We start from the raw sequence: 12,964 nt of genomic DNA, 5'->3' as shown, positions 1-12,964 counted from the left end.
CATCTGATTCCCGCACATCAGGAGGGCATGGTCTCGTGACGGTCGAGGAGTTAATCTTAGACATAGCCCCGAGTATGATGAATTTACACATGAAAATTTTTGCCTTAAAAAAATGTAAATATTATTTAGAAGTATACATTTTTAGGACAAATAAGCATAAATTTATATCTTTCAGACCAAAACAGTTATTCAAATCTGTAATTTAAATTTATAAAAACAATTTGTAATAATTTTATAATAATAAAATAAAGTATTTCTTTACGCGGGTTCCCACCAATCAGAGTCCACACATGGCCAGTGTCACCATCTTTCTAGACAAAAAAGGGGCCTACATCACATGGTATTCTCCCCATTGAATGGGTCCGAGATCCAACGCTCAGGATTTGATGTGTGGAAAGCAAAATGATCAGGGCAATCACAGCCGTTGGTAGGGAGGACCACACAGGCTGTCTACACTATGTTCCCTTTTTAATTCACAGCTGACCCGAACCTGCCGGATATGGACCAACACCCCTTGCTGTATTATTCAACCGCTTGTCTCCTTCGTTGACAACTAACTACCAACGCTCTTTATGCGCGTGACTTTTAAACTCATTGTTTTTTTTTCAAGAGCAGTTAATTTTTTGTTTTTATTATTATGTTTTTTTTTAACGGCCAACAAATCTTTCAAATGAGCTACTGACGAAATTCATCACATCAGGATATACTCATATTCGAACCGAGGAAAACCCTCACATAAGGCTGAAGCCCGTGAATACTCACCGAAGGCACGACAGTGCGGTGAGATAAAACTCGCTCAGTTCAAGGATCGAACTAGCGATCTCCGTCTACTCGCCTAGTCTCACATCATCATCAGGTGCCGCAAAGAGCAGTTAATTTTTTTTAACCCAAGAGAGAGATAGAGGAGAGAGATGTGTGAATATAACACTCATTATTATTTACCAACTTTTGGTTGCGAGGTAAAAGCACTGTTCAATTTTGTTTCGTTTTTCATCCTTACATTTTTCTTCTTTTACAGCTTTGTCAAAAACTATTTTTCATTTTTATCCCAACACTTTTCCACTTTCAACTTTGATCTTTTATATTTTCATCTTTTATATTTTTCATCTTTTACGAATTTGTTATTTTACGTTTCAGTTTAAATGTTTTCGAGTTGACACACTGTAGTGCGTGTGTGTCATTCAACGTTTTAATGTTATTTTTTGTTCGATTTAACGACCCCGCCACAAAGTACGGGTCCTAATTACTAGTTGTTTAATAGAAGATAAAAAATTAATATTTTCTCAAATATCTATATGGAACTATTCGTTAATGAAAAATAATAATTTTAAAGCGAGATAATTGATGGTAAATGAATATTGATATTTGTGTGAGGGTGTGTAAGATATAATTCAAATTAATCTCATGTTATTGTATGAAAGTTGTACTTGTTGACGTTGTTGTGTAGTTATGTGATTCTTGTTTGTTGGGTTTAGTTATTTCTAGAATTTTCAGGTTTAGAATGAACTTGTAGCGTATAAGGAAGCTAGAAAGAAAGTGTTAGGAGACATAATGTTTCGAATTTCTTTATCAAATCCTTGTTTATTTTATGTTTTGAGTCCCGTTGATTTTCGAAACACAATGCTCTTTGCATCTTTATATATAAAGCAAGATTAAGATAATATGCATCAACTCACGCTTCCATATATTGAATGGCAATGGTTCATGTAAGTTGAAGTGAGATAAGTACATCTTAACAAGGAAATTGATAGCCAATAACTGATTCTCCGCAGTCAACAATCAACTCTATGCGATAAACTACGCGTAAAGGCAATCCTAGTTCGGTTAAGACAGTGATGATTCCATTGTTTTGCCTAATGATTGTTAGCCGATAAGAACGATGAATAAAGGAGGTCATAGTTCCATGACAAGCTCGACGACCACAAAAAAGAAATGAGACTTTCCTAGCCTTGGCGGGATATCACTTGTCGGTATATAAATCATGTAACACACGTCGTATTTGTCATAAAATGTGCATGTCGTACTCTTTGTTTCGTCATGTGATGTTTGTTTGTTTGTTTGTTTGTTTATTTGAATTATTTATAGCCTTTTCAGGTTAGACTGAATAACCTCGTTAAAAAGTGACCCAAAACCAAATATTCGACAAACAACATTCATGCGAAAGAAATACCTAATGAGCCCCCTATTTGTTGGTTAAAAAGATGTATAAACATTATTATTATTATTATTATTATATTTTAAACTTTTACCTTCTATTTGTTAGTTAAAAAACTTTACATATACAAAAGAGTAAAATGCACGGATAGTCCCTGTGGTTTGGTGAAATTTCACCTTTAGTCCTCAACTTTTCAGAATTACACTCTTAGTCTCTGCAGTTTGACAAGTTGTTACTCGGATAGTCCCTAAAGCGGATGAAGGTTACTCGGATAGTCCCTGTGGTTTGACAAGTTGTTACTCGGATAGTCTCTGTGGTTTGACAAGTTGATACTCGGATAGTCCTTGTCATTTCACACCCACTTAACCAGAAAAACTAACCTCCATCCGCTTTGGGGACTATCCATGTAACAACTTGTCAAACCACAGGGACTAAGAGTGTAATTTTCAATAGTTAGAGACTAAAGATGAAATTTCACCAAACCACAGGGAGTATCCGTGCATTTTACGCTATACAAAATCTTATCATATTATATTATTATATACATTCTAGATGTTTTTCAAACTTTATCACACATGCTAGTGTGCGAGTGGGCATCAAAATTCTAATGCCGTGAGATCCATTCACAAAGAGAATAAATCACCTAAATCATGTCTCAACCCTAATCTTTTATATAAAACTCACCTTCCATCAACCCAACCCACAAACCATACATTCCATTTCTATCAAACCCCACTCACCGGAAAACTAACAAACTCGCCGGAAACCACCCACTTCTTATCAACAGTCAAGAAACACATGGATCTAATTAATTTCGAAGCAACCGAACTACGATTAGGGCTGCCGGGCTCAACCGATGACCAGCCGGAGATAAAGTCAACAATATCACATAAAACAAACAAAAGAAGCTCATCGGAGATGGTTTCGAGTGTCTCCGATGAACACGATTCATCAAGATCCCCACCACCCACCAAGTAAGTTGTAAAACCCATGCAAAATTTAATTATAAGACATTTAGAAGTTAGTTAGAACATGGGCTCTCGTGTATGTGGGCCCATGTTTAACCAAGTTAGTTAAAACATGGGCTCTCGTGTATCAGAGCCCATGTTTAACTATATAGTTTTGATGGGATCTGGTGTATTAGTGCTGGTATGAACACAAGTGTAGCTCGTTTACTTATGTGAAGTGTTGTATGGTTTTCAGGGCGCAAGTTGTAGGGTGGCCACCGGTGAGATCATATCGAAAAAACATATTTCAAGGGAAGAAAAATGATCAAGCCGAGACGGGTTCGGGGATATATATAAAAGTAAGCATGGATGGAGCTCCATACTTGAGGAAGGTTGACCTAAAAGTGTACAAAAGCTATGGAGAACTCATGAAGGGTTTGCAAGATATGTTTAAGTGCATTATAGGGTTGTACTCTGAGATGGAAGGGTACAAGTCTGAATATGCACCTACTTATGAAGATAAAGATGGAGATTGGATGCTTGTTGGGGATGTACCATGGGATATGTTTCTTACTTCTTGTAGAAGACTTAGAATCATGAAGAGTTGTGAAGTTATAGAGAGTTGATTTGAGTGTTTTGTATAGAGGGTTTTATTTTTTTATTTTCAAGAGATGAAACCACAAAAAGAGAAAATAAAAACTAGATATGTATATGTACATGTATATATGATCATGTAACTTTTTTTTTAAGATTATATACATCCTTAAAGTTTTTTGGAATTTGAAATACCCATTTTACATATCAATCAGTGGAGAATAAAAAAAATTCACTTAAAGTGCACATTTTTGTTGTTTATTTATTTGTAGACGAGTATTTTTACCGGGTCGTGTTATCTTAGTGTTTGTTTTATCATATCGAGTTATTGAATTAAAAATTAATCACATAATTATTTATGGTTATTGCAAAAAGATATATAGAGAGTTGTGATATCCCTAATAAACTTGGGGGCTCCTTTCTCACTTGCTGCAACTTGTCGTCCTTCTTTCTGAAATTAGTTACAAAAAGAATTAATTTAGGGTGAAATGGTTGATTTAAGATGTGGGGATGATGGTTGGCAAAATATCTAGTCGTTGACATTTTCTTGATGGGTTTGGTTGCCATGTCTAGGGGTTGAAAGTGGTGGTTATGGGATGGTCGGGGTTGCTTGGGTTCGATGGAGTGGTTGTGGTCGGAAACGTAGTGGCAAGCGTGTGCAAAGGTGGAGATAGGGGTGTAAACCAGCCAAGCTGCTCGTGACCTACCTAAGAGAGGCTTGCAAAAAGCTTAAATCAGGGCGGGGTTAAACGAGCTCGAGCCTAAAAATAAGATTGTTTAATAAACGAGCCCGAGTCGGCTCGTGCTAAACGAGTCTATTATTCAACATAATTTTATTATATGTATATTCTTCCAAAACAATACCAACTTTATTAACGTAGTTTTAACAACCGTTATTGTTTTAACACTAATGCATAATACCTTTTTCTCGAATTGTAAACTTTACTCACAAAGAACACACAACAACAAACCCCCAACCAAAAAAAAAAAAAAGAACCAACCACAAAATACTTGCATCAAATGAAAATTAAGTCATTTTGACCAAAGACAATCGACTTAACTTTAGATCTATATTTAAAACAAAAACCTCAACGACTTTGATATCTCCGATAATATCCTTTATCTTAACTTCTTTGCTCAATAAGTGCTTATCATTCCTAGCTTTTCGTATCCACCAACAAGCGAAGATCACAATCCCATGAAAAACTTCCTTCTCTCGATCCCCCAAACCTATGTGCATATACAAACCCAACAAATCGCTAACCGAAAATACAAAAATCGAAGGCACCCTCCACCAGATACTCACATGTTGTCACACCACCGTGACAACCAAATAAGCGGGAATTAAGTGGTCAGTTATTCCAACACCCAAGTCGCATAACCATAATCAATTGGTCGGTTAACCAAAGTTTCATAACCATAACCATCGATTATGTTGATTATTGGTTAAAATCCATTCGATTATGGTTCAATTATCGAATTATCGGTTAATTTGCTCACCCCATAATTAGTAACTTGTGGTGGCCACGATTACAAACAACCCTCCACTCATCGATCTTCTTTCTTGTTGCCCCCCAAAACTCCACATTTCTTCTTCTTCTTCACCGATTTCATCCACCAAAATGCTAGCTCGTCTCGCATCCAAACGCCTGCTCGAGATCCGTCAAGTCTTCCGTCAATCCCCTCAGGTTCATCCCCACTCTTTTGTCCACTTATTTCAATCGTATGATTTCGATTCATCTTTCTAACTCACACCCTCTTGTTTTTCAGTCAGCTAGATCGCTATCCACTGCCTTGAACTATGTAAGTTGTAATCGATCTGTTCTAATTGATTGGAAGATTTTGAATTTGATTTGTAATTGGGTATTTTGTGTAGCATATTGATACTCCAGATAATAACCCTAATGTTGCTTGGGAATTCAGCGAGGCTAACAAACCAAAGGTTCGAACTTGGAACCCTATTTTTGTTTTAACTGATTAAATGATCATGAATTCGAATCTTTTTTAGGTTTTGTTTGATAATTCTGGCTGGCTGCTGGTTATAGTTAGGGTTTCTGATTGAAATCTGGTGTTATTAATGGGTGTATGGGTATAGGGCTGTAATCGAGAGCTCGGTTCGTTTATGAGCTTGAGGTCGGCCCGTTAAAACTCTAGCTAGCTCGTTTGTTTGATATGTATAAAAACAAAAAAAAATGGTATTTTTAAGTTTTAAGTTTTAACATACACATAATGCAGAATATATAAACAACAGAATATGTAATTTTTATATATTAAATTTATGTTTATACTTTTTAGTGATAGTCTATATAAAAATTTGTGCTTTAATTTAAACGAGGGAGCCAGCAAGCTGAGCTTACCTTGGCTCGGGCTCGGCTCGCTTAAAAAGAGTAAACTTCCGTTTTGCTCCCTGTGGTTTGGTCACTTTAACGGTTTTGCCCCAAACCTTTAAAATAGCCATTTTACTCCCTAATGTTTTGGTTTTGTTGCCCTTTTGCTCCCTGCGGGGAGCAAAATGAAAAAACAAACAATTTGGATGGAGTTAGAGGCGGGGAGCAAACTGGCAAAAAAACCGAAACATCAGGGAGTAAAATGGTTATTTTTAAAGGTTTGGAGCAAAACCGTTAAAGTGACCAAACCACAGGGAGCAAAACGGAAGTTTACTCCAAACGGGCCAATTTAAAGCGAGCTTTTTTCGAGCTTTTTGAACAACCCTGCATGTGGAGTGGAAATTTCCGTAGGAACCAGCCGAACATATACACTGTTAGACGATTGTAACAGTGTGTTAGCATAGGGTTAGGAGCGTAACATTGTGCTCTACAAATAGTCAAATACCGCCTCGTTATGTAACCCTAAACACAACAATCAAATACAGACCGTATTTACAATCTGATTTACTCTTTATTGAAATCTTGGTATAGGAAAGAGGTGCTTCAATGCATTTTGCGCGCATCACGTATTTGAGATGCGCGTCTATGTACAACCAGACAAGCTTTATTTACGACTAGAAGTTGCTTTTCTCTCATCTGTTTTACTAATAAATATATTTATCAAGCAAACCTTGCATAATTTCTGCATACGTGAGGTTTACTGGAGTTTTGGATTAGGATTTGATGAATAGTTAGGCGGTGTTCGTTTCGCAGAATGGAATGGAATCTAGATGGAATTGGAATTTAGATTCCGTTCCTTATGTTGTTCGTTTCAACAAAGGAAGGAATTGGAATCTCAATTCCATTCTTGGTCGTGTTCGGTTAGCAAAGGAATTGGAAATGGAAATGAATTCCCTTCAAATTGCTTTAAACAAAGGAATTCAAAATCCTTCCATTTGTAGGAATTCAAGTAAAGTCTTTGGAATCTTCGATCGGTCACCAATGTCGAAAATAGGCCCGTGGTCGACCCACAACAATTCCATCCGATTTAGCCCGTGCCGGCCTGAAACGTCCCGACCCGATTCGACCCGTTAACGACCTGACTTGACCCGGCATGTACCCGAAACATCTCGACCCGACCCAGACCGTTAACGACTCGAAACGTCTTGATTCCACCAGACCTCGGTAACGGCTCGAAACGTCTCTACCCAACCCGTCCCGTCCTGTTAACGACCTGAAACGTTCTGACTCGAACAGATGCGTTAACGACTCGAATTGTTTTGATTTGATCCGACCAATTAACGACCCAAAACATTTCGAACTCACCCGAACTGGCCCGTTAGCGACCCGAAACGTCTTGACCGGACCCGGCCCATTAATGATCGGAAACATCTCGACCCGACCCGGCCCGTTAATGATCGGAAACATCTCGACCCGACCCGGCCTGCTAATGATCTGAAACGTCCTGAGCCGGCCCGTTAACGACCTGAAATGGCTCGACTCGACCCAGCCCATTACCGACACAAAACGTCTCAACCCGACGCAACCTAAAACAACTTGCTGCTGACCCAGTCGAATGGGCCGGGTCGGGTCGAAACGTTTCCAGTTTCGAATTAAGATTCCAATTCCAACAAATTTGCCAAGCAAACACATTAAGAATGGAATTGAGATTCCAATTCCTTTTGGAATGCTTAAATTCCATGCTCGCTATATGGTCTGTGGCGATAGATAGCGGCCTTTAAATTTTTTGTTTTTTTAATATAAATAACAATTAAATTGGTTACGTTGGTACCACAATACCTGCTTCATTAGTTAAGTGAGTAACCAACCATTAAGTTTCTCATAGTATTATTTTATGTTTGTTGATTGTCACTACTTGAAGTCAAACTGTGAAGTTGATTTGTAGATTCATTTGAGGATTAATATCATTTATCTTCCACATTAAGTTTTAGATTGCGATTAGCATAGTTGTTAAAAGCCATCGCCTCTTGCGCCTAGGCCCATTTTTCAGGCGAGGCGAGGCTGTTGCGCTTTAAGTCGAGGAAATTGCGCTTTAACTCTCTAGATGATGGTTCAGGCGCACATTCCGGCAAGATTCCTAGATTCCGGCTAAATTCCGACAAGATTCTAGCCAAATTTCTACTTTTAATCAAGGAAAACTACTTTTCTACACTAATACACTAATATTTTGGTACTAATTAGATGATATAAAGTGTTACATAATAGACTTTGTTTATTTTATTTGAAGAATAGTATTCTTTTTCTAATACATAATATATTTTTCAAAATTTTTCATTACGCGCTTTATTTTTCTCAGGCCCTCGCTTTTTTTGCGCTTTGCGCCTAGTCCCCAGGCGAGGCCTATGCGCCTTGAGTGCGCCTAGTGCCTTTAATAACTATGGCGATTAGTATAGAATTATAGTGGTACCTAGATTTTTTTTTTTTTTTTTTTTTTTTTTTAAGTTAGAAGCTATTACTAATACCTCTATAAATGTTACGGATATTTCATTATTTGTTTTTGAGTTTGTTATAATGACGGGCTCATATTACTATTTAACGGATAATATTAAGCATACGAATATACGTTAGGTAAAGTTTATACCTAATGGTTAATTGGTACACACAGGTAAAGGAGATTCTGTCACACTATCCATCTAACTACAAGCAATCGGCAGTCATCCCACTGCTAGATCTTGCACAACAACAACATGGCGGCTGGCTTCCTGTTTCCGCAATGGATGCGGTATGTTAGCATCTTTCTTCTAATAATATATACGTCGCTATTATCTATTATGTCATTGTCGTTGGGATATATCATATATTTTACATCCCTTTTTATCAAGTATGTTGTTGTTACTCTCTTGAGGGCTCTTCATTTGCAACACACAAATCCATGATTTGGGCCTACAACTTGTAGAAGCTTAATGGTTGCTCACTTCTTATAGGTGTTTTGGTCGAATGACAGTTTTGGCTAGGGCTGAAAACGAACACGAACAAGTTCTTGTTCTTGTTCGTGTTCGTGTTCGTTCATTACGGATTAATGAATATGTTCATGAACACTTACCGAACGTTATATATTCATTGTAAACTAAAATCTGCATTTTTCATCAGAAAGATTACGAAGAATACACCAAAAATTAAGAGTTAAATGCCATTTTAGTCCCTGTGGTTTGGGCCATTTTGCCAGTTTAGTCCAAAGGTTTCATTTTACGCATGTGGGTCCAAAAAGGTTTCACCGTTGCCATTTAGTCTACTGGGTTAACTTCATCCATTTTTTTTTTGTTATCGAGAAGGGCAATTCGGCCATTTTATATGTAATTCTGTTAACTAGAAGGGCAATTCGGCCATATAAAATGACCGAATTGCCCTTCTCGTTAACATAAAAAATGGATGAAGTTAACCCATTGGACTAAAATGGCAACGGTGAAACCTTTTTGGACCCACCGGCGAAAAATGAAACCTTTAGACTAAACTGGCAAAATGGCCCAATCCACAGGGACTAAAATGGCATTTAACTCAATAAATAAAGAGTGAAGTACATGGATGGTCCCTGTGGTTTATCAAAATTTTGGATTTGGTCCCTAGCTTTCCAAAGTTACAAAGATGGTCCCTGTGGTTTGCACTTTGTAACGCGTTTCGTCTCTAGCTTTTTCCAAAAGTACACGGATGGTCCCTATGGTTTGCACTTTGTAACGCATTTAGTCCCCAACCAACAAATCTAAAGGTTTTAGCATGTCTAGGTTACAGACTAAATGTGTTACAAAGTGCAAACCACAGGGAATCAATGTACTTTTGGAAAAAGCTGGAGACGAAACACGTTACAAAGTGCAAACCACAGGGACCATCTTTGTAATTTTGGAAAGCTAGGGACCAAATCCAATATTTTGGTAAACCACTGGGACCATCCATGTACTTTACTCATAAATAATTACTTAACATAATTATCGGAATATAGTTGACATAATTAACACAATAATTAAGAAGTTTGTCAAGCTTTAACAAAAACTTAAATTGAAATGGTCAAATGAGGGATGTTGGCGAAGGCATATAGTATAACTATGGTTTCAAATTTTCAAAAACGAAAACTAATAAATAAAAATTAATATAAAAAAACCTTTAAATAAACGAACATAAACAAGCGAATATAGATGAACACACTACCGAACGTTCATGAACATAAGTGAACGAACGAAAACAGCCTCTGTTCATGTTCATTTGTTTAACTTATCGAACGCAATTTCTTGTTCATGTCTGTTCATTTATCAAACGAACGAACATAAACGAACTTCCCGCCGAATGGTTCACGAACTTTTCACTGAACGTTCGGTTTGCTTACAGCCCTAATTTTGGCCAATTATTTTTTTTGTACACTGTACATTCTGTGTTCATTTGCACTAACGGTGTGATATGTTGCGTGCTGAAGGTGGCAAAAGTAATCGAAGTTGCTCCTATTCGTGTGTACGAGGTCGCAACATTTTATTCCATGTTTAATAGAGCAAAGGTACGTCCCATGTACATATGCTGTATATGTGTCATTTTCAACGCTTTTACTTATATGTTGATTTTTTAGGTTGGCAAATACCATCTTTTGGTGTGTGGAACAACTCCTTGTATGATTCGCGGTTCACGGGACATTGAAGCTGCATTATTGGATCACTTGGGAGTGAAACGAAACGGTTTGTATTCTATATATATAGGAAAAATTACAAGTTGTCCTTTATCTTTATACCATTTTTCAGGCGGTGTCCTTTTTAACGAATGTTGACAGGCGGTGTCCTTTACTAGGTTTTTTGTTGCAAGTTTAGTCCTTTACACCCAACCCAGTTAAAAAACCCTGTTAATTGTTGGGTGTAAAGGACTAAACTTGCAACAAAATACCTAGTAAAGGACACCGCCTGTCAACAATTAACAGGGTTTTTTAACTGGGTTGGGTGTAAAGGACTAAACTTGCAACAAAATACCTAGTAAAGGACACAGCCTGTCAACATTCGTTAAAAAGGACACCGCCTGAAAAGTGGTATAAAGATAAAGGACAAAACTTGTAATTTTTCCACATATATATATATTCACAACTTAAAAAACATTTTTGCGGTTTTATACATATTAACGACTTCATGATTACTTCTTAAAAATAATAGAGGTTACAAAGGATGGCTTGTTTTCTGTCGGAGAAATGGAATGCATGGTGAGTCACTTGTTTGTTGTCGATATTTGTCTTTTTCTTATTTCACTTTTTATGAGATTATATCCAAATATTGGATAATGTGCGAGTCGTGTGATAATATCGATTCACCTTTTCTGCAGGGTTGCTGTGTAAATGCTCCGATGATAACTGTAGCGGATTATTCAAACGGATCCGAAGGATATACCTACAACTACTATGTAAGCTTGATAAACTACCCTTTTAGTGAATTCGTCACTCAACGTGTATCGGCCTATAAATATTAGTGAAAATTAAAACGCGTCTTTTGTGGCAAAATGCTTGCAGGAAGATGTTACCCCAAAGAGAGTTGTGGAAATAGTCGAGGCGTTAAAACGAGGAGAAAAGCCACCGGTAAGTTATAAAATTGGCGGTTTAGTAACATGTCAAAGCGGGCTTGTCGGTATGGGTTGACCCGCTGACACTTCTTTATCCATACCGTTTATAAAAAAATAATAGTGATTACTAAAACTGATATTATCACAATACTAATCTAACTATACACTTTCAATAATTTTCAACCGGTTTGACCAGCTTTTCGTCTGTCAATTCTTTCGTTGACCCTTTGACCCGCTTAGTACAGAACATAGGGGTGTTCAGAATTCGTTTCGAATTCGAAAAATTGGATTTAATTCGATTCAATTATCAAGAATTCGTTTCAATTATCAAGAATTTGCATTCGAATTCAGTTCAATCCGAGTAAATGAATTTATAATTTTAAATTCAATTTGATTCAAAATTCGAATAAAAATGGTACATATTTATTTATTATTATTATTTATAATACATATATAACTTTTATTGGGCTATAGTATAAATTTTTCTCTAAATTTATTCTAAGTATTAAAATAGCCCATTACCAAACTTGTTACAAAGCCCATTACTTAAACGAATTTATTACATTTTTTAAATGAATTTGAATCAAAACGAATCTATCCGAATTTTTTATTGATTTCGAATTGAGATTTTAATTCGAAAACTAATTGAATTGGCTGGTTCTTAATCGAATTCGAATTCAAGCATAAAAAGTTATTTGAAAAATTCGATTCGAGCAATTCGAAAGTTTGATATTCGATTCGATGAACACCAGTGACAAAACACAACCTATATCGTTTCGTTTATAGTTGTAAAGGTGGAAAAGTTCTCTGTGTGAAACACTGGTTAACTTGTTTATGTTGGCCTTTGATAGCGTGGGACCCAAAACCCGGAGCGAATCAATTGTGGGCCCGCAGGAGGGAATACTACATTGTTGGGCGAGCCCAAGCCTCCGCCATGCCGTGACCTAGATGCTTGCTAAACCCAAGTTCTTTGTTTTTTCTCGTAAAATTGAGAAGTCGAAATTGTTGCGGTAAATGTTTCGCCTAATAATGCTATGGCTATTGATGTTTGCCAACATTCATGGATTCAAAGCTGTTGTTGCCATTTGTTATGCATAAGAACATTAGCAACTTTTTGAATATTTTCTTGAAAAATATGGAGTTCTTGTTAGTTTCTAGCTTTAGAAGTTGCTATACATCTGGTTTTTTTTTTTTTTTTTTTTTTTTTTTTTTTTTTTATCATTTGGGAAAGTAGTTTTTACTCACTTGTTGGGTATTCATTTTCCAATGAGAAATCACCTTAGTGTTGGTTTATATAATACTCTAAAAACTTGCATAATATCATATTGTAAAAAAATTCAATATCACTTTATTTAAAATATATA

At 36.6% G+C, this 12,964-nt stretch overlaps 2 protein-coding genes across 2 annotated transcripts; both read left to right on the top strand.

The window, feature by feature from the left end:
* The first annotated feature begins 2,822 nt into the window (after positions 1–2,822).
* On the top strand, positions 2,823–3,881 carry LOC110910326 (auxin-induced protein 22D). Its single transcript, XM_022155002.2, has 2 exons — positions 2,823–3,129; positions 3,359–3,881. Exons 1-2 carry the CDS (start codon positions 2,954–2,956, stop codon positions 3,726–3,728), a joined length of 546 nt encoding a protein of 181 aa, XP_022010694.1. The 5' UTR covers positions 2,823–2,953; the 3' UTR covers positions 3,729–3,881.
* A 1,332-nt stretch (positions 3,882–5,213) lies between these two features.
* Positions 5,214–12,757, top strand: LOC110910325 (NADH dehydrogenase [ubiquinone] flavoprotein 2, mitochondrial). The gene is made up of 10 exons (XM_022155001.2): positions 5,214–5,384; positions 5,467–5,499; positions 5,573–5,638; positions 8,689–8,805; positions 10,486–10,563; positions 10,633–10,738; positions 11,201–11,247; positions 11,367–11,444; positions 11,551–11,616; positions 12,452–12,757. The coding sequence occupies exons 1-10, from the start codon at positions 5,319–5,321 to the stop codon at positions 12,557–12,559; spliced, it is 765 nt and encodes a 254-aa protein (XP_022010693.1). The 5' UTR covers positions 5,214–5,318; the 3' UTR covers positions 12,560–12,757.
* Positions 12,758–12,964: the final 207 nt, after the last annotated feature.

The sequence above is a fragment of the Helianthus annuus genome, chromosome 15 (genome assembly GCF_002127325.2).
Source record: "Helianthus annuus cultivar XRQ/B chromosome 15, HanXRQr2.0-SUNRISE, whole genome shotgun sequence".
Classification (NCBI taxonomy): domain Eukaryota; kingdom Viridiplantae; phylum Streptophyta; class Magnoliopsida; order Asterales; family Asteraceae; genus Helianthus; species Helianthus annuus.
Note: the sequence above shows the minus strand (reverse complement) of the source record. Positions and strands in the feature narration are given on the sequence as shown.

Excerpts from the sequence above, each read along its gene's own strand:
- LOC110910325 (XM_022155001.2), top strand. The coding sequence starts at position 5,319 with ATGCTAGCTCGTCTCGCATCCAAACGCCTGCTCGAGATCCGTCAAGTC. Across the intron at positions 5,385-5,466 it reads TCTTCCGTCAATCCCCTCAG|TCAGCTAGATCGCTATCCAC; the intron begins GTTCATCCCCAC and ends CTTGTTTTTCAG. Across the intron at positions 11,445-11,550 it reads GATATACCTACAACTACTAT|GAAGATGTTACCCCAAAGAG; the intron begins GTAAGCTTGATA and ends AAATGCTTGCAG.
- LOC110910326 (XM_022155002.2), top strand. The coding sequence starts at position 2,954 with ATGGATCTAATTAATTTCGAAGCAACCGAACTACGATTAGGGCTGCCG. Across the intron at positions 3,130-3,358 it reads AGATCCCCACCACCCACCAA|GGCGCAAGTTGTAGGGTGGC; the intron begins GTAAGTTGTAAA and ends TATGGTTTTCAG.